General features: G+C 51.0%; 1 protein-coding gene across 2 annotated transcripts in view; it reads left to right on the top strand.

Moving 5' to 3' along the window:
• ARID3B (AT-rich interaction domain 3B) overlaps positions 1-11,320 on the top strand; it is a 50,958-nt gene extending 39,638 nt beyond the window's left edge. The window contains exons 5-9 of one of the 2 annotated variants that reach the window (XM_023524421.1): positions 3,087-3,270; positions 4,733-5,013; positions 5,122-5,376; positions 6,712-6,813; positions 8,815-11,320. In XM_023524421.1, coding sequence (XP_023380189.1) covers positions 3,087-3,270; positions 4,733-5,013; positions 5,122-5,376; positions 6,712-6,813; positions 8,815-8,981 — 989 coding nt within the window. In that variant the 3' untranslated portion in view covers positions 8,982-11,320. The remainder of the gene's footprint in view (positions 1-3,086; positions 3,271-4,732; positions 5,014-5,121; positions 5,377-6,711; positions 6,814-8,814) is intronic. The other variant, XM_011382073.2, reaches the window with a different exon arrangement.
• The last annotated feature ends 9,825 nt before the right edge of the window (positions 11,321-21,145 follow it).

The raw sequence follows: 21,145 nt of genomic DNA on the forward strand, positions 1-21,145 counted from the left end.
GCTGGAAAGAGGTCAATTTTTAGTTAGGTTTATATAGCCTTGACTTCAGACGTCACTTTGACCCTTCCTTGCCTTCTCAGGTTCTGTCTCTACTTCTCTTTCCTTTACCCCTGAGCAGTTCTCATCCTAATGTAGTTACACTCTGTATGACCATAAAAGGGTGAATTTTTAATGAAATTTCTCCATCTATAGCATCGTTGTCTTTCAAAAAAGCCATCGCAAATAGCTAAACATTTGGTTCAGTGACCACTCAGAGTGAATTTATAATTCTTCTCTGGGGAGTCGGGCTTCAGAGCCACACTAGAAAATCTGTCGTAGTTTATGGCTCCATCTCATCTTCAAACAAAATCAACATGTATGATCATTTCTAAAAGTAAAATACACCTTTTACATTTGAAGATTTACCACCATTGGAGAGATTCAAAATGAAAATAGTGTAAACTCTGAAGGCTTTTCACAAATGGAGGTCCAAAAATGCACGCCTGTTCTGTGTTCATCACAGATCCAGCCAGCTTCCCCTCTTTAATATCTGTTTTCCCTTCTTTTTGGTCCCCCTGAGTAAAGTTATGTTTTCTTTATCTTTTCAAAATCTCCAACTCTCCATCCATTCTTCTGCTGTTCATTCATTGCGGGGCTTGGATGCAGAGAGCTTGAGCACTCTGGGCCTCACTTTCCCAGTGTGTTTAACAAGGGTCGTGATCCTAACGAACCTGCTAGGGCCTGAGAGGAGAAGGTGACTTCCTCTTGGGATACCAGATGTAACAATTAGAAAATAGTTCTTTGCTGAACTTTAGGGTTTATAGGAGAAATGCTGAAAGAGAAGACATCCATTAGAACATTAGAATATTAGTTACAATGTTATTCCTAGAGGGAGTGAACATTGAAGGCCAGTGTAGAGAGTTTGGAGGCAGATCATTTTAGTCTTGATGAGGAGGGAGAGCACAAAGCAAAAGGTAGAGGAGAAATGAGCTTGGTTTTTTGGGGTTGTAGTGAGGAGACCCAGCTAATGCGAGAGTGAGTTGTTGGGATGCGCTGGAAATACTTTACACATGATCTTTTAAGGAGCATTGGAGAACTCGGTCATAAGATTGAACATGTGCAATGAGATGGTAGGCCGTAAGAGTCTTTGTAGGTTTTTGTAGTCTTTGTAGGAGGTGAGTAATATGGTGAAAGTAGTATTTTAACAAAATTGTCTGGCAGCCGTGTACAAGTTGAGTGCATTGATAAGAGGCTGCTGCAGGCCCCTAATGATGAGCCAGCACGGGCCATGTCTAGGGTAGTGGCTGCAGGCCGGAAAGGGAGACACCTCAAAGGAGTAATAAGTAAGCTTCCTAACAATCTGAAGGTTGGTGATAGTGGAGAGAAGAAGAGACAGTGCTGCCTCCAAGATTCCTCCCTAAAACCTCAAAGAATGATGTGTTGTTGGGAAAAGGAAGCGATGGGAAAAAGGAGCTAATTTAGGGGATAAAGGTGAGCTCAGTGGGAACACTCTGACTTGTAGCGAACAAGTCACATGTGAAGATGTCCTGGAAGCTTCTGGAAATGTGAGCTTAGGGTGCCTATGCGAAGGGACCTTGGGAGCGGTCTTCCCAGTCTCCAGGCGATGCCATGGAGGGCATGAATTCGCCAGCACTGTTAGTGTGCTTGGAAAGACAGGCCTCCAAAAGGAGATGGACCTTAGCTCTGTCCTGTCAGCAGACTGGTTCTGCCATACCAGGCTCTCATCTTATGACAGGGAGTAAGGTAGACTGTCCAGAACAGCACAGGGAGAAAAAGTTAACCAGTATACGAGCTGTATGTCTTCAGAGTATACCAACAGTCCTCTGACAGTTTACCTGTGAGTTTTTGAATATAACTCTATGACCCCTTTATCCTTGATCCTCCAAAGACCAGCTGGTCAAGACAAAGGCCTTGGAGACCCCCTGCTGTCTCTCAACATGGGAAAAGAGGCTGGGTCCTGCCACAGTAGTCCCACATGTTCATGCTCACACTGCTGCTGCTTCATAAATGTAGGAGCCTTCACTCCATTCTCTTGCTCGAATTATCCTATAAAAGAGTTGGTGAGGCTGCCATTCCAGGACTGAGAAGAGAATACCATTCCTTGAGAGAGAAGCAAGAAGAGCCCAAACAAACAGCCCTTCTCTAGTCAGACAGGCCTAACGTCCACCGGCGGTCAGAGAGATTGGGGCAGTGCGAGGGGGCCAGGGCAGAGGAAGAGCAGCCTGTGTACAGTACAAGGAGTTTACCATCAAAAGGCAACAAGTCTCATACCCTGCCCTGGACGATGACCCTTCCCTTTGGAATTCTCCCCTCTGACCTCTAGATCATTAATCCCGAGGCTGCCAAATGACAGTCATCCATCACGCCTCCTGACGAGCATCCCAGCCGCCCATGAAAGGAGCCTGGCCCCGCCCTCCCTGCCTCCCCTGGTGCTCATTAGTGGGCCTTCCTGCTCGGTGCCAGGTTTCCTAATCAAGGCCCTGGCTCGTCTCACTTCCCTTCAGGGCCAGTGGGCGGAAGCTGCTCTGACCCTCCTCCCTCTTTCAAAGGCGGGGAGAGGGTGGAGTGATTAGTGGGGAGAGAATTGTTGAGTGGCTTTTCATCCCCCTGGAGACCTGTTTCCAGCAGCTCCTTTGACGTGGTGGGGACACAGGAGAGAAAAACGAATTTTTTCATTCAGAGAGGAGGAAGCAGACAGTTAATCCAGGTGGGTGAGCCAGGCAAGAGCTCCCCTGTCAAGGAAGTCTGACGAGGCAGAGGAGTGAGTTGCCACATCATTAGGGAACAGTCTGGACTCAGTCCTGCTAACAAAACTTTGAAATCATCTAGTCCAGCCTCTTACTTATAGACGAGAAAACGTACCCAGAGAGGCTACATGTTTTACCCAGGGCCACCGAGCCTGTGAGTTGGACCTGTCTTTCTGTTCATCCCTGTTCATCCAGGCTTTAGGAGTTTCAGTCAAGTTATACTTCTAAGGAATTCGTGAACATATTTCCAACTCAGCAAAAGGTGGGCATACACAGATGTCTTTTTTTCTCTGCTTGAGGTTGACGCAACCCTTTGATTCTCTCTTTGGACAACAACAGGAACCCCCATCAACCGAATCCCCATCATGGCCAAGCAGATCCTTGACCTGTATATGCTGTATAAGCTGGTGACAGAGAAGGGAGGCCTGGTAGAGATCATCAACAAGAAGATCTGGAGGGAGATCACCAAAGGCCTGAACCTGCCCACATCCATCACCAGTGCCGCCTTCACCCTGAGGACCCAGTGAGTGGCCAGGGCTGTGGGGAAAGGAAGCTGAGACTAGAGAAAGGGAATGTTTCAACCTAGAGCAGTGGTCCCCAACTTTTTTGGCACCAGAGACCAGTGCTCCTATGAGGATCCGATGCCTGATAATCTGAAGTGGAACTGAGGTGATGTTGCTAGCACTGGTTGGTGACTGCAAATACAGATGAAGTTTTGCTCGCTGGCCCGCTGCTCACCTCCTGCTGTGCAGCCTTGTTCCTAACAGGCCACGGACCAGTACCAGTCCCTGGCCCAGGGGTTGGGGACCCCTGACCTAGAGGGAAGGAGGAAGGAAGTTCTGTTGTTCAGTGAGCAAGATGAGTGGGATTCCTGAGGCAGCCAGGAGCTTTCTGAGAGAAATCCTTCACTAGATCGAAGCAATAATGAGAGCCGGCATTTTCCGAGTATCCTGTAGGTAGGTTGCTATGTCACCATTCTGTTGCATTCAAACCTCACCATCAATTCTGTAAAGTAGATGTCATCCTCATTTTCTAGGTTACCAAAACTAGATATCAGAGGTTAGTTTGTTGATAGCCATACCAGCTAGTAAGACAAGATTCACACCTGGGACTCTGCTTCTGAAATCCACACTCTTTCCAGGACATCATCTCCCATACAGCACCTCCACCCGAGGCCAGGCCCTTCCTACCTGACACTCAGCTTGCCCAGCAGCACAGGACCCAGAAGAAGGCAGGCAGGCAGGCCCCACCGGTTGGTGACTGATTTTTGTCACCATTTGAGTTAATTACAAGGGTGATAGAAACAGTGAGACCAAGAGTAGCACTGGAGCATGAAGGCCAGAGGGGATTCTCTTTCAGAACACTCTGGAAGTTTCTCTGTGAAGAATGTGGAATGAGCAGCTGATGTATCAACTAGGTAGCATGTCATGTCCTTGTTGAAAAGTAGAAGGGTTTTATCTATTGAAACTGTTCCAGCGGAAGTGGGGAACAGAGCTATAACTAGTATAGCAGTTCTCTCAAGGTTCCGGGGTACAGAATTGCTTCCTGGGACATCTGACACAAAGAGGGACAGCACTTCTAGGTCCACACACAATGAGAAGAATTACCTCATCTAACCAGCCTGACTTGGGTTGCTTAGGAGGTCAGGGAGCCAAACAGACATGTCACAACATGGCCTCGATTTCTCCAAGAGTATTAAAAAGGTGCCGAAACAACCGTGAAGCAATAGCAGAAATGGCTCTTATTTCCCTTAATGAGCAATGTCTCCACTTTGAGCAGTGTTCAGAATTGAGTAGCAGTTATAGGGGCCTGGGCCAGAGCTGCTAGCGGTCTCAGACTTTTCTCTTTTGTTAAGTGCACCAGGTTGTGCTCCTCTGTCCTAGAGGCCTGTCCACAAAGGCTGCTTCCACAGACCAAGCAACTTAAACGGGATGGCCTCTGGTGCCATTTTAGATTACTCTCCTTGCTTCCTTCCTTCCCTCCAGGTACATGAAGTACCTCTATGCCTATGAGTGTGAGAAGAAAGCCTTGAGCTCCCCAGCCGAGCTCCAGGCAGCCATCGATGGCAACCGGCGGGAGGGCCGGCGGCCCAGCTACAGCTCCTCCCTCTTTGGCTATTCACCAGCTGCTGCCGCCGCTGCTGCCACTGGGGCCCCTGCCCTTCTCTCCCCACCCAAGATCCGCTTCCCCATCCTTGGGCTGGGCTCCAGCAGTGGCACCAGTACCAGCAGCCCTCGGATATCCTCAGCAACCACTCTCAGGAAAGGTATGCAGGGTCCTGGAGGAGGAAGGAGGAAGGGAGCCAAGTTCCTATGTCCAGGACACAGGTGGGACGGTAGATTGTGGGTCGGTCCAGCTCTGGTGCCTTTGCCAGGTGATGGAGTCCCGGTGACAACAGTGCCTGTGCCAAATCGGCTGGCTGTGCCCGTGACCTTGGCAGGCCAGCAGGCCGGCACCCGGTCAGCCACACTGGAACAGCTGCGGGAACGACTGGAGTCTGGGGAGCCACCTGAGAAGAAGACATCCAGGCTGTCAGAGGAGGAGCAACGCCTGGTACAGCAGGCCTTCCAGCGCAACTTTTTCAGCATGGCGCGGCAGCTGCCCATGAAGATTCGGGTCAACGGCAGGGGTGAGTGCTGGGCCCTGGGTGGCTTCATTCAAGGAAGGGCCTGTTCGGCTCATTCACATCTCCTAGGACTGGGGTAGGGCCCCTTCAGCTTCTGCTTTCCAGGCCCCCAGAAGAGTCTAGAGTCCAGAAAGCCACATGGAGCCTCTGCAGCCGCTGAGATCTCAGTTCACCAAGCTGAGGCCATTTTCTAGGGGACCAGAAATTGCCTCAGGCAGTGCCCTATTCTCTAGCAAAAAGAAGTAGTTGTTCAAGGAGGAGGAGCCTTCGGGAGAACAGCTGCTGTGTCTCTCCTCTACCAGCCTTTTGATCTGTTGAAATTAAAGGGCTCAGCCTTCACCCCCTACCTCACCGGATGTGAGGATGTAGGCAAGTGCAGGGCGGGTCTGGGAGGAAGACAGCACCTCCATTCCTGAGGCTTAGTGAGGGACTGAGTTGCCTCAGGCCAGGCTGCCACTGACCCTCAGAACAAGTGGGAAGGAAGAAATTCAAGTTTGGCAGCATAACTGATATCCTTTCCTGTCCCCTCTACATTTTTCAGGTGTCCCACCTCCTTGTCCCCTGAACCACACACTGCATGTTCCTTGTTTCTCTTCTCCCTCTTTCCCCTCCTCACACACATTTTCTTTGCCATTCTTCCCCTGGATGCTGTCTCAGAACAAACATGAAATAAGCATGTATGGGGAAGAAATCAGGTGTGGAGGGAGTTGTGCCCCTCCCTCACTTTCCCTGAGTGAGGAGCAGGAGGAGGCTGGAAATAACAGCCCAGACAGCAGGGCTCTGCTCCATTATTCATTCAGGGCCTGGTGCTCCTGGTCCTGCACAAGCCAGAGGCTAACAGAAAGGCAAGTCATTTGGAAAATTCTTTGCCCTGCGTATGATGAATAGACAGAATCTGGGGGTGAGCTGGACGAGGTGCTAGGCAGGAAGACCCTCTTCTTGAGACCCTCCCAGCCTGGCGAAGGGGAGGAAAAGGCAAGGGGAGTCCTCAGAGGCTGAGACTGGGTCTTCCTAATCTTTGATTCTCAGCCTGATGGCTATTAGGTGCTCAGTTAGGTTTGCTGAATCGCGTTGAAAGCGCCAGTGCATGGCCATGAGCCTAGGTCAGACTCCTTGCTGGTGGTGACCCCTTTTCTCTGTGAGCAGAGAGACTTGCGGGGAGAAAGTAAACTGTAGGATGCTGGTGAGCCTAGGTTCTTTTCCAGACCTTGTATAGATGCTTTCTAACAGTGGGCCTTGGCCTGCTGTGGCCAGTCTGGGGACATGGGGGAGAGCCTTAGAAAGGATGACAAAAGTGCTAGAAGGCTTGACTGTGCCTGCTGTCTCCCTTGTCCCCAGCAGAAGACAGATCAGAGGCCTCAGCCACAGCGCTGAACCTGACCACAGGCAGCATCGGGAGCATTAACATGTCTGTGGACATCGATGGCACCACCTATGCAGGTGAGTCCCTTGGAACTTGAGGGAGGCCCACAGTGTGGCAGCCAGCCTCAGTGCAACTCCCTGGCCGGCCCTGCTTGTCACCCTCCTTTCTGCAACCTTCCCAGGGATGGCTTCCTTTTAGGAAGTCTCAAGGGTCTGCAGATACACCGGTTCTTCTGGACTGGTAGAGGCCGAGGGTTGCTAACAGGATGATAGATCCCCTTCCATCTTTGACAGACAGTAGAAACCCTTTGTCGAACCCTTTTGGACTAATGGTTGGCTTGATAATTGAAAAAGTCATTCAGTGTGAAGAATCATAGTCCTATATCCATGCCTTAAACATTGTATTATAAGTTAGATTGGTGTCCACCGTTACAGTCTTCTCATGCATGGATCTCCTTTCTTTGTGCTTCAGCTGTTCTCTTCCTAAACGTGTCATTCCCTTTCTTTTAAATAGATCGAGGACAACGTAGGCAAAGTAATCTGAGTACACAGAATCAACCTATATTTTTATGATTTTTTTCCCTAATCATTCAGTTGTCTCTCCCTAAATCTAATTTTAAGTGCAGCTTGATAAGTAGGGGCTAAACAGCCCAGGCACACTAGCCAGTGGCCACGTGCCGGGAGCCCAGACATGGGCCACCTGTTTTACAGAGGGTGTGGGAGATGCACCTTCCATCAAAACCGGGGTGTTTTCCCAGAGCATGCTTCTGGCCCTTTAATGCTCTTGTGCTAAGGGCTAGGCCCCCTCAAGGAACCACCCTGCAGGCCTCATGTTTTGGATCTCTGCTGGGCCACCTGCTGCAGATCAGGGTCAGGGCAGGGATACAGGGTCAGTGCCTGGAAGCAGCCTGCAGAGAAGCAGCAATGCCAGGTTACCTTACTAGTCACTGCTTAGTTGGTGCTTCAGAGGCTACATTCAGAGGTCTGTGCCTGACACAGGAGGCCCTCTAGAAGACCGGGTAGAGCCCAGATGCCCTTTGCCTTCTGGCAGTGCTGTGGTGGTCTAGTCGGTTTGGGGATTGGGAGTGGGTCCATGCAGAAAGCAGGGAAGGAAATTGGGGCCTGATCTCAACATCTCGTTGTCCGTTATCAGGAGAAAGGAGATAACACCTCCTTCTCTCTCAGAATGAGGAGCAGGCAGAAGAGAGTCGGCTCCCCAAGCCTCACCTGTCTCAATCTACATCCCACCTGTGCCCCTTCTCAGAGGATATGCAGTCACACAGGCCAGGAACCTGAAAGTTGTTCCTGAGTGCCCCCTCATGCCCATCCTCGTCCCCCAGAGCTGAGTGGATACCGCTGCTCTGTGTTCTTGTCATCCTCACCACTGCTGCCCTGGATCAGGCCTCTCCCCATTTGAGTAGCTTCCTTGCTGGCCTCCATCACCCATAGTCCTCCCAGCCCCACAGAGAGCCTTCTGAAACACACATCTCATGATGTCCCTCCCTTTTTAAAACTTAAAGGGGCTTCACAACTCCTATGGGGTAGGACTCAGGCTTCCTTAGAGGCATGCAGACCCTCTGTCACTTTGCCTTCCCATCTCTCCGGCCTTATCTGCCTCCGCGCCTTCCCTTAAGCACTCTGTGGTCAGACCACATGACTCTGTCGGCCTCCAGCTCGTTTGCCATCTCTCTCTGCTCACAGATTTCCTCTGCCTGGCACATTGTCCCTAATTCTTCTTTTGACCGCTTTTTCTAACAGTCCAGGCATGGTCTCCCCTAGGACTTTTCCAGACCAGTTTTCCCCTGCCCTCCAAAACCTTTTTGTTCCCACAACACCCTGGATGCGCTTCCCCTCAGAGTATATTTGACATTTCAGCAAAATTACTCTGCCTACCTGTCTGCCGCCTCGCCAGCCTATAAGCACCTGGAAGCAGGACAGTGTCTGGGACATCTGTCAGCATTCAGCACAGTGTCTAGAGTGGGGCCTTGCACAGTTAGGCAGCAGTAAATCAGTGGAAATGAGCGGAACCCGCCCCCTGTCTCCTTATGTGCTTATACTTGCTTTTCTGCCTCACCCCAGGTGTGCTGTTTGCCCAGAAACCTGTGGTCCACCTCATCGCAGGATCTGCTCCCCAGAGCATCGGCAGCAGCGCCAGCAGCAGCAGCAGCAGTTCTCACTGTTCACCGAGTCCTACCTCATCCCGGGGCACCCCCAGTGCAGAGCCCTCTACCAGTTGGTCCCTTTGAGGGGCAGGACCCAGCTTCCCATGCCCCACTCTCCTATTGAGAGAGAAGAAAGTTAATGCACAGAATTTACCTCATCTCGCGGAGCCCACGTCAAACACCATTTGGCCAGATGTTGAGAGTTTGGACATGTCTGCCTGTCCAGGCTCCATTCAGGTCCTGCTGTATCCTGGGGACAGGGAGAGGCTGGAGGGGCAGGACAGGGCAGTGTTGTCCAATCAGGGTTTGTCCTGGAGAACTGGGCAGGGTCTGTTTGCGGCCAGCTTCCTCCAGGGTTCCCAGGCCACCTCCCATCCTGGGCACTGTCTATCGACAATCTGTAAGCCGACTCAGGGCTGGAGGCCCTCCATATCCCTTCCCCTTTAATTTATTTTCCTTCCTCTGCCTTCCACCATGACCCTAGGGTCATTGGTCTCTTCCCCACTTCAGTCTCCCTAGCTAACTCTTATGTGGGGCTGCTAGGAGCCAAGAGCATGCCTCGTGGCCCTTCTCTGGTGAGCATGAGATGACACCCTCCCAGCCCACCTTGCCTACTATGTTTGGTTTCTGGGGTGTGGGTCCCTCAAATTCAAGTCATGCAGTCTTCAGGGCCCCTTATGCCCCTTGTGGTGGTCCCAAGAAAGGGCACATGAGGGCAGTTCACAGGTCCTAGGGCCTACTGGGCATCTGCCGAGGGAGAGGCAGAGCCTCAGGGAGCTGCCCAGGCAGGCCCTGGCACCATTTCACACTGCCCTTTTTCTGATCCTCCCAGACCTCATGCTGCCCATTCGCCCTTGTTGGCCAGCTCTCCCAAAACAGCCCACTTGTCCCTTGGGCCCCCCTTCTTCTCATGGGGTCATCTCAGCCCCAACATCCCCAAGCCTGCCGATGTCAGGTTCATTGAAATACCTCAGATTTATAATTGTTGATGTTTGATTCTTCAGGAAGTATTTGCATCTCTGAAATCTTTTTTATATGTGTTTTACTGACTTTTGTTTTTTTTATTTTAAAATTTTTATTGCTATTGTAGCACCAAAGAAATGAAAGCAGATCACCCCAAAGCCAAGCAAATGATTTGGTATCTTAGCCCCTCTGGTCCTTCCCTGAGACCCCAGCAAGTAGGCGAGGAGGCAGGCAGGAGAGAGAACTCAGGGATCACAGTGGCGGGGAGGTGGTGGAACGGAAAGGCCCAGTCTCTCACAGGTTGGGTTCTGAAACCACACCAGTTCTGAAGATGGTTTTTGACTCATTTCCTACCAGAGCAGGGCTAGTCCTACCCCCTACTCCCGACTCACCGGTCGGGGCAGGACATCTTGTCTCCCCTTTACTCAACACTCCCACCTTAAGATGGGCAGGATGTGGGCCTTACAGAGGTCATGCTGCCCCAGATGATGAGGAGATGCTAGAAAAGAGCATCATCTCTCCTCTTGGACTTGGGTGGAGCAGGCTGCTCCTGTGTTGTAAAACAAGGCTCACCTGTCAGTCAAATAGGCCCTGCAGTGTTCGATAGAACACTACCCACTGTGACATTGTCGGGCTGTGGTGGGAGACCACAGCAGCACGAGCTCATGCCTGGCTAACATTCAGTCCTGTCTAGGAAAGAGAAATCAAGAGCTTGAGCACAAAACAGATACCTCAGCCTGGTAAGCTGAAGCTTTGTTGTACTGTGTCTTTTCTGTCCCCTCCCCTAGCCCTCCACCCACACTCACACAGCCTCATCCTCCGGGGCTGACCCTTTTCTGGCCTCAGAAGCCTTCCCACCTTACCTACCAGGCAAGCGCAGGGTGTGGGCAGAGAAGGGCATCTGGGATCTGGTGCCAGGGAGGAGCCCAGTTGGCTGGCACTGGGCCCACTTGAAGGTGTCACATTTTGCCAGTGTGTTTTTCTCAGGGGTTTGGTCACGAAGGATGGACTTTTCCCACCCAGAGGACACAGGGACAGTATGCTGTGTCTTTCTGGTCATTGTATCCTCCCCCTTTCTCTAGGCAGCTTGCCCAACTTCCCCCTCTTAGCAAACCCTCCTTGCCCTCAGGACAATAGCAGGGTCTCAGCCTGAAACCTTGAGATTGGGGGTGCCAGCAGATGCCTCTAGGAATAGGGCCGTGGGTCAAGAGGAGCTTTCTCTGAAAGTGCAGTCCTGAAGGCCGCGTGCAGGCAGTCGGCCAGGGCAACTCTGCCCCCTTACCCTCCCCATCTATATGTATTCTAACCAGGAAAAACATGATAGCACATGGGTAGCCTAGGCAGTGGATAAATACCTCAGATGTCCTCTTGCAGCAAGTGTCTGTATATGTCGTGGTTATTTTCTATCTTACGTGTTCTTGAATGTTTATATTTCAATAAACCTCTACCTCTTCACACAAGCAGGTGAATGTTTTCAATGACTCTTCCAGTGGATAGCATTAGGGAAGAGGTGAGAGCCTTTGAGGTGAGAACAGACTGAGTGAACCACTCCTGTGATCCTCTGATTTTTCCTGAACCTTCTCCCCTTCACTGCTCACCCATCCTAACTGCAAAGCACTCATTCTCATCCTGTGTTTTATATCAGCAGGGTACCTCTGGTGTTGCCTAATCACCAAAATTAACTCCAAAGGTGTCATATCAGTGTCCTGGCAGGCACAGGGCCAGGGGATGGCCTCCATTTAGCAAACCCTTTTCGAGCTGCTGAATAAGTATGGTCCCCATGCACACGGAGCTCACAATCTTGTGTGGGAGGCGTACATGATTATATATAGAATCAGAATATTTAGAATACAGTATGACTGGAACAGTAGACTGTGGAAGGGCTGAGAGAGGCTGGAGCAGCTCACTAGGGAATCTCTGGAAGGCTTCCCAGAGGTGGCATTTAAGCTGGAAGAATGAGATTGACAATTGGAGATTATGAGGAAGAGTGTTCTCAGCAGAGGAACTAATAAATGTATATGGAAACTTGGTGGCATCAAAAGACCTGGCATTTGAGAACCGGCCAGTGCCTAGGGTTGGTGGAGTAGAGCAGCTGGGGCCAGAATGGATCCCAAGCCTAAGGGATTTGGGCTCCATCCTCTGAGCATCTGGGCACTGCTGTTTTAAAAATACGCTTTTCTAGAAGGGTGATCTGGAGCTAGGAAACATTCTAGGTGTGGACACCGTGGAACACTGCCCCTGGAACTTGGGCCTAAAACGAGCGTGCTCGCTCTTTTCTGCTGTGATGCACATCCTATGGACCCAACCTGGTTTTGGCAAAACCAAAAGAAATAGAGGAAGCACCGGGTGGGTTTGTAACTGTCCTCTTCCATCCCACACCATCCATCTCACCTGTCTGCAACCCTGCGGTATCAAAGCGGGAACCCCTTTCTCTGCCATTTTGAAGTGCTAGAAAATGAGGGTGACATTGGGACAGGCTCGAGACTGATGTTTTAAAATCTTTTGCAAGAAATGACTAATCCTTTACCAATAGTTGGCATCACATCTCACAACTTCCTGTCACATACCAGCGGTCTGTCCTGTGGAGATTCAGTGGGCCTAGTCTAGAAGGGTGCCGAAAGAGGAGAAGCAGTGTCCAGAAACATCGGATATGGAAACAGGACAGAGTGACTGTGGAGGCAACGCTGAGAGATAAGTGGCATCCAACGCTGATGGAGATGGAGAATCTAGAAGAATGGGGCACCAGGCCACTGCAATTTGATCCCATTTCCATTCCCAGAAGAAAATACAGGAGAATATCTCAGTCTGAGAATTCATCAAACTAGACCCTCCAAAAAAGTTCATCAAAAGATAACCATAAAATAAACGGGGGTGGGGCGGAGACAACTTGCAACACACAACTAAAAAGGAGTATTAGCCAGAAAGGTTTTTTTTTTTTTTTTTTTTTTAATGATTATTGTTAAAAAAAAGGGTTGAGGAGATGGGGCAAAGTCATGGACAGGTGTTATGCAGAAGAGGAAAAAGATACATATGCCTGGACCTCATTAATGATCGAGGAACTATACAGAAAACCATTCCACCATTGGAGTGACACAAACTTTAATCTTCAATACCACGTCTTGGCGAGAATGGAGAGTAAAGAGTACTCTCACAGACTGCTGAGAGAGTGTAAATTAGTCAAACCAGTCTGGAAAACACTTTGGCATTACCTAGTCAACTGGAACATGCACCTCCCCTAGAGCCCAGCAATTCTGCTAATTCTTAAGTGTGCTCCAGGAAACAGGACAGCGCTGATGGTAATAACTTTGCCGCGAAACTACCAATTACTGAACACTGGTGTGTGACAGGTGCTGTTTTATTTCTTAGCATGAATTAACTTATTTGGTCCTATACACATTTATGAGATAGGACAATTATTATCCCTATTTTACAGACAAGGAAATAGGCACAGAGAGGCTGAGTAACTAGCCTGAGCTCCCATAGCTGGGGAGAAGAGCAGCAGGGCTTCTAATTCAGTGGTTACAGAGCCCAGAGTCTGCCCCAAGCACTCTCTGCATAGTATCTCATTGAACACCAGACCACCACCCAAAGCCCTATGAGGCAGTGACTGTTCATTTTACAGATGAAGAAGCTGAAGAGCAGAAACGTGCTCAGCGGTCACATCCACTGAACTGCAAGGCTGGGAAGGGAAGAGACTTTAATGCAGCTGCTATAACCTCTCCCCGCTGTGCCTCCCTTCCCGGGAGGTGGGGGTGGGGGTGCCGGGCACGGGCGACCCAGTGTGGTGAGTAGAGGAAGCTGAGGAGGCAGGGGTATTCGGTTGTCCCATCCTGCTCTATTTGCCGGTGCAAATTCACAGTCACCTGCCAGGCCAGAGCAGCAGCAAGCTTTGCTCAAAGCGGTTTTCTCGGCTGCGCGCTGCAACATCCCACCTGATTGGCCAGGGTTGGCCACGTGCCCCAGCACAGCCAAGGGGACGAGGGAGGAACAGGACCGCTGATTGTGCCTCTGCCGGCCAGAGGGCGGTGCATATAGGTCTAGGTGAGACCGGAGTGCCTGTCACCACCCAGAAGGAATGGGGAGCCGGTGGCTTGGGGCTTCTGACAGAAGTTTCGGAGTCACCATCAGGAGAGGACAAAGAACCAACTAGGATAGCAGGACTAGGAAGAGCGGGGGCCCTGCTGTACTTGGAGACAGGGAGGTGCAAACCCCGAGGTTGCTGAGACACGGGGCAGACCAGAAGGCCAAGGGGTGCTGGGGAGGCCCCTATGTGCCAGGGAACAGATGGGAGCCGGGTCTGAGAGCAAGCTGGGAGTGGGGAGGCCTGGCCTTAAGGAAGGGCCTTCCTGGGAGGGCTGTGTCTGGTTTGGAGTCCACTGGGGATGTTTCCCTGGCAGGGGACACAACCACCCAGGCCCATGTCAGCAGAAAAAAAAGGGACTTATTCTAGGACCCCAGGGTGTCGGGGGGAGCCCAAAGGGCAGCGGGACCTAGGGCTGGCCTCTAGAAGGGTCTGGAACCTTTGGAAGCGTTGCCCGTGGAAGTTATTCCTCTCCCTCTGAAAACGAGCTCACCCTGCCACCAAGGCCATAGAGCAAGCTGAGATGACCATCCCAAAGATCAGGTTTATGTCTTCTCCATGCAGAAGACCCCCTTGGCTGAACCAAAATCTCCCCGATTCCAATTTCTGAGAATTATTGGCTCCATCTGCTTTCACTAGAATCCAGCTTTTCCCACAGTGAAAAACAGAGCAGTTGACAGTTCCCAAGATTTACATGTCCAGTTTTCAGCCCTTGGGAGACGACTCTTTTGTCCCAAGCCCAATGATCCAAGGAAGGGCCCCATTGCTTCAGTTGGGCTCTGTACCCAGCACTGCATCAATCACTTGAGAACTCAGCAGCCCCCACAGCAACTGTGTTGGATGGCAAGCGGGGCAGACGACGCTGGGAAAGAATCCCAGAGATGTCCTGTCCCTCCACCCTGCCACAGAGTCTCCCCCTACAAGACTCTGCTTAAGTTAAGTTAGTAGGTGGAGGGAGTGTTCAGTGACCGATTTGAGGAGGGTTCTGGGGTCACTCAGCCCAGCTGGCAGAGCTCTATAGGAGAAAGAAGCACACAGCAGAAGGGACGGGGGTGGTTCAGAAAAAGAAAAAATGGCCAAATGACCTCTAGGAGGAAATCAACCAACTGTTCTGTGGCCATTGAAGATGGTCATGCTATCAAACTCAGAAGAGGCAGTGTGAAGTGAGAAACCACCTTTCTGGCACAAGTTAGGGGACCAGGAGGCTTATTTTGCTATGTGACCTAGGGCGGTTCCCGACCTTCTCTGGGCAGTTTCCCTCTCATGAAAGGGGGACTGTAGAGTGACCTGAGGCACAAGTGAATGAGAAGTCTTCAACTGAAAAGTCTAAAGCCTAGTGCCCAAGGCCTTCACCAGTACACAGAGGGTCCCTGGACATCACTTTGCTGGTTCTGGGGCAGTGAATGGGCTAAGCAAACCCCAAAAGGACCCCATTACCTTTATTAGCCGCACCCTGCCCAGCTCTACTATCCACAAGGTTTCCCCTGAGAAAGAGCCAAGTAGCTTCATCTACTGAGAGTTGGGAATCTTGTGCTGACATGGGCATTTCAAGATAAAAAAGGACAGGGAGGCCTCTGACTGCAGCCATCTGCAACAGGCCCCAGGCCTCAGGCCTGACAGAGACCCCAGCCTCGGAGGCCAAAGGCATAGCTACAGGGACCTCCTATCTCCCCCAAGGAGTCCTTATCTACCCTGTGGCCTGTCAGTCCAGGCCCTCTGTGCCAGGATTGCCCAACTCACTGGGGGTGGGCAAGGGACTGACCTCAATCTCTTGTGTTGCAGAGTGAGGCTGTGAATCTGTTCCCTGGTGGCTATGGGCCTCAGTCTCCACATCATCATTCTTCCTTGACATTGCCCCAGCTGCCAACTTTTCTTAGATGCTCCTCTACTCTGTGGCTCCAGGGCTGTGGCTGAGATCTGGGGGCAGATAATGCAGAGATTGACCCCATACAGGACAGAGAGGCAGGGCAGGCACCAAGTATGGAGTAGCCCTGGCTCTGTCCAGGGAAGGGAGGCCAGCTGAGAAATCCATTCAGAACCATCAAAGCCCCCTTTGAGCCTCTGTTTCCCACCTCCAACCTGCAGATGAGGAGATGAAGGCAGAGAGAGAAACGGCCTGGGTCCCACAGGAAGGCAGGGGTCATCTGCCTGCCCTTCTAGAGAGTCACCAAATGCTACCTTCAGGGGTTGAAAGGTGGCTGGAGGCTCCTGTCCCCCAGGCACTGGAGCTTGTGATGCTCGGAGCTGTACCAGCTCTTGTTCCCTAGGGATACGGTGCCTGCAGGTTGGAAATTGGTGTCTCCCAGACTCCACCAAGGGATCTGACCCCCTTCCCTGGGGATCCCCAGAGAGCAGTTGAGCCCCCACCGCATCACGTTCCTCCATGCATTCATAAAGATGTGGACCTCGGTCCTAGTAAAACAGTACTCAAACATAAACCAGTAGCAGCTCCGGGTGGTGGGACTTATATGTTTGTCGTTGGTAGCAGCACTTACATCAAGTTGTTTCCTAAATTTCATAAGTGGTGCAAATAATGTCTTGCTGATGAAGCACTGGATAAATAGACTTTGTGACTAAAGCCCTACCAGCTGTTGGTCTAGGCACACACAGCTGGTGGTGTTAGAACTTTAACACTGACTCACCCTAACTGGATCCCAGATAGAGGGAACCTCAGGGGGACCGGGAACCAGGCATTGTGCCAGGTGCATTGTCTCATGTCATCCTCACTTTGCCCTTTGAGGTAGGTACTGTCAGTATCCCCATCTTACAGATGAGGCAACTGAGGCTCAGAGAAGGCAAGCTTGCTCACACTTACCGAGGTGGTCATTGGTAGAGCCGATCTGAGCACAGGACTTCTAAGCTCTGAAGGCCACTCTCCTTCCATGACCCCAGGGCCCAGAACAGGTAACTAAAAATTTCCCAAATTCAAAAATATTGCCGGGTCATACTCTCAGTGCTCCCTGTATAACTAGTACAACCCAGCCCGAGGGCTCCCCGAGGGCGGGCCTCCCCTCTGGCTACCTACACAGGGGCCCTGTGCATTGACCCAGCCCACAGGGCCTTGGCCCCCACGCGCTTCCTTTTCGTTGATTGGTGAGCCCACTCTGCCAAGGAGTGAGTGTCTGGTGCACTCCCAAGGCCCCCTAGAGACAGTATAAGGGTGAGGAATCCTGGGGTTCAACCTAGGATGGGTCTAGGCTTGGCTCTTAGCCCTTGGTGCAGACACCCTGATCCCAACAAGCCAGGCAACCGCCCTCCTAATTTCCTGGGTTCAGCCCCACCTTCACTCTCCACGTGGCCTCAGTCTCAGCTCCTCCGGGCCCTGGTTACAGGGGCCCACGTAGTCTTTGGGGGCCTGGTCCACACAGCAAAGGAAGACCCTTCCTCCAGCCCCACCCCCAGCTTGATCTGAGGGGGCTGCAGCAGCTCTACACCTGAGTTCTCCTCTCTGCCTCTGCTGGCCCACCCCGGACAGTCCTCCAGCTCCTCTTCAGGTGTCGGCTTTGGCCACTCCTGGGGCTTGGTGGGTACAACAAGACCCTACTCCATCGACCTCACCCCGTACTGAGCATCATTAGCCCAATTACGGCCAGTGAGCTACTTGGCTAAAACACAGGACCAGTTTTAAAGGGCTAGAGAGAGTGTGACCCAGGGACAGTGACCCAGTGGGTAAACTGACCAGAGCCATAGGATCACCGAGGGTCAGAAACCCTGAGTCGTGCCAACACCACTCCCAGTGTACAGACAAGACCTGAGCCCAGAGACAGAAAGGGGCTTGAGCAGGGAGGGCTACAGGCCACACCCCATCTCCATGTTCTTGGAAACTCTGCTGCCTGAGAGGCCCAGGGAGGATTCCACAGCAGCCTTCCTCACAGGCTTTTGGGTCCTGGCAGAGCCTGGCTTGCCTCCCTCACTGGATGTGAAGGAGGTGCCTAGGGCTCAAAAAACAACACTTACCCCTACTAACTATGGCCCTTCCAACCACTCTGCAGCTGTGTCTGGGTCCTGGGATTAAAGGAGGGGAAAAACAGGGCAGAGAACAACTGGGTCTTGGAGATCCCAAGTCATACCCAACCTACCCATCAGGAAGCAAAATGGGGGCTGTTACGGGTTGAACTGTGTCCCCTGCCAAAAAAAAAAAAAAAAAAAAAAGTTTGCATTCTAAATCCCAGGACCTCAGAATGTGACCTTACTTGGAGACAGGGTCTTTACAGAGGTGATCAAGTTAAATGAGGTCATTAGAGTGGGCCCTAATCCAATATAACTAGTGCCCTTATAAAAAGGGGAAATTTAAAAACATGCACACAGGAAGAGTGCCTTGTGAACATGAAAGTAGAGAGTGGGGTGATGCATCTACAAGCCAAAGAATGTCAGAGATTGCCAGCAAACCACCAGAAGCTGGGGGTGAGGCAGGAGCAGATCCTCACAGTTCTCAGAAGGAACCAACCCTGCTGACACCTTGATCTCAGCATCCAGCATCCAGACCTGGGAGAGTTTCTGTTGTTTAAGCCACCCACTTTGTGATACTTGATTAGGGCAGCCCTAGCAAACTGATAAAGAAGGTGAATGGGATCAAACGTCCATGTGATAGCTCTCTGGCCCCAAAGGGACCCTGATTTAGAAGAGGACTTTCGCCTTAAAGGAGCCCTGCCTGCAGCAGCATGAACTGCATGCCATGTGTCCAACACTGTACTGAGCCTTCTACAACCAGCCCATGGGAGAAGAGAACTGTTAACTATTATTTGTTTACAGATGAGGCCCAGAGAGATTGAGTAACTTGCCCAAAGCCACATAGCTAGTATAACATATAACGTGGAGCCAAGATTTAAGTCCAGTATTCGGGCTCCTGAGCCCAGACTTTTTTTTTTACTAAAATTTAGTTTTCGATTATACTTGACATACAATATTATATTAGTTTCAGGTGTACAACATAGTGATTAGGCATTTATATACCTTACAAAGTGATCCCCCCAATAAGTCCAGTACCCATCTGATGCCATATATAGTTATTACAATTTTATTGACTATATTCCCTATGTTGTACTTTACATCCCTGTGACTGTTTTTATAATTGGCAATTTGTACTTCTTAATCCTTTCCCCTTTTTCACCCATTCCCCTACCCCTCCTCCTATAAGCCCACAGTCTTAACCACTAATTTGGGGACAGTGAAAATCCCAGCATCCTGGAAGTGATAAGGACAGACTGAGGTAGAGATCCAAAGAGTGTCAGGATAGAAGGAGCTTGAGGCTGGGGACGGGACTAGAGGTGGAGCATTCTGGAGGCCATGGGAGCCCCTTGCAGTCCCCTGCCAGCCAGACGTTGCAGCATCCAGACCTATCCAGTTGCTGTCCCATCTCTCAGATCCTCTGCCCTGCCGTGAGTTTGGCTCATCAGCCACTCCCCACAGAATCTCTGTCTATTACCCAGGGCCTAATTCTAGCTCACTCTCCCTGGACAGGCCCAGAGCCTGGGGGCACCCACTTGCTCACAGAAGGTGAGTCTTGGGCAGTCCTCCGGGGGATGAGAGAGGGAAGAGAAATGGCCCGAGCAGTCCCTAAGGGGCAGGGGGCTGGAAGGCCCTGGAGTTCAGACCCAAGTTGGCACTGGTTTGGGTGTTGTTTGCATAGGGCTCACTCAGCACCACTTCCTTCCAGGAGTTTGAATGCCCAGAAGGCCCAGCCCTAGGTCACTCTGTGACCTGCCTTCTCACTGACATGGTCTACTGCAGGTCCCCAACTTGACTATTGCGCACATCCGTAAAGAATAGAGTCTCTCTAGACCCCAGGAAGACAGCCTCCGATCCTCAAGGGTATGCGCTGAGAAAAAGACAAAAGCCAAAGTTTTTTTCTGTACAAATGTGCGATTGCAGATTATCATTGCCACTTTGCTTATAGCCTTCTCGGAGCACAGCTCTGGACCCCAGTTTGAGGTACATTGATTTAGACCACCTCCAAGGCCCGCTAAGCACTGCTGGCTGAGACCTTGCACACACCTTCCAGCCAAATCACTGGATTGCCTCCAGCTGGCAGTCCTGCAACAAAGCATGATTCCATCCTGGGTCCTTACAACACTGCATTCCCATGGCTCCGAGCCGTGTCCTTGGTGTCTGTTTCTCTGTGTCTCCGGGTGAGTGTCTGATATACATCTTGGAGTGTGTATGTATCCACCCATCTGTCTTTTCTGCTTGTACATACATACATTTGCCCAAGATAAGAGAGGACACTGGCCAAGATAGGCAGTGGGCAAGCTGGAGCTGGTCAGGCAGACAGGGCCTGGGATACTTGAGCCCTTGCTCTGGCCCCTGTCTCATACTTCACAGTAACTCCCTCAGCCACTCCACTTCTCATTTGGTTCAAGGACTATTCACCACACTCCCCACTTTTCTGTCTTTCCTCTCTGGGCCTTGGCACGTGCTCTCCCGTCTTGCTAAAATGCCCTTCATTCTTTCACTCTTGAAAGATGCCTGTTCATCTTTCAGTAAGGTTCAGAGGCCCAGAAACACCCTCTGGGGGGGAGTTGTGCTTCCTATCTGCTGCCGCCCCTCCCCCCGCTCCCATAGCGCCTCTCCCTTTATCAGGCACATTAAATTGTAATTGCCAGCTCAATGATTGGTGGACTCAAATCATAAGCTTTGGGGATGAGAAGTGGTCTGATCTGAATTTTGTTCTCTTACGCACAGAAGAGGGTCAGACATAGAATAGATGCTCAATGAATGCAAGCAGAATGAATGAATGGATGATGGAGCATAATGAGGAAGAGGCAGAAGAAAGGAAGGAAGTATAGAATAAAGCATCCTAAGAAGGGGAAGGGACTAACTGGCTTGCAGTAAGAAAGACAGGGAAGCGGGGAAGAGAATGGAGAGGACGGGGCTGTGGGAAGAGAGAGGAAAGAGGTGGGCAGACAGCATCCACCTGGAGAAGCCAGGCCTCATTCTATCTCCGGAGTCTTTGAGGTTTCTCCTCTTTAAATTTCAAGGCAACTGCCACCCGGTGCCAGCATGCCTTCCAGTACTCAGCCACCTTCTCATGAAGCCTGAAAGATGATTCTTTCTCCTTTAGCTGTTTCCTGAGGGACACTGGTACTTCTTGCATCTGGAGTGTGCTAGTAGAAATGGGGCAGTCTGGACACATCATGGACCCTAGATCATCCTACTCCATTTTCAATGATTTCTTTCCAAGTTGCATGGATAGTCTTACTATGTC

Source organism: Pteropus vampyrus, unplaced genomic scaffold (genome assembly GCF_000151845.1).
Source record: "Pteropus vampyrus isolate Shadow unplaced genomic scaffold, Pvam_2.0 Scaffold462, whole genome shotgun sequence".
In the NCBI taxonomy this organism is placed as follows: Eukaryota; Metazoa; Chordata; class Mammalia; order Chiroptera; family Pteropodidae; genus Pteropus; species Pteropus vampyrus.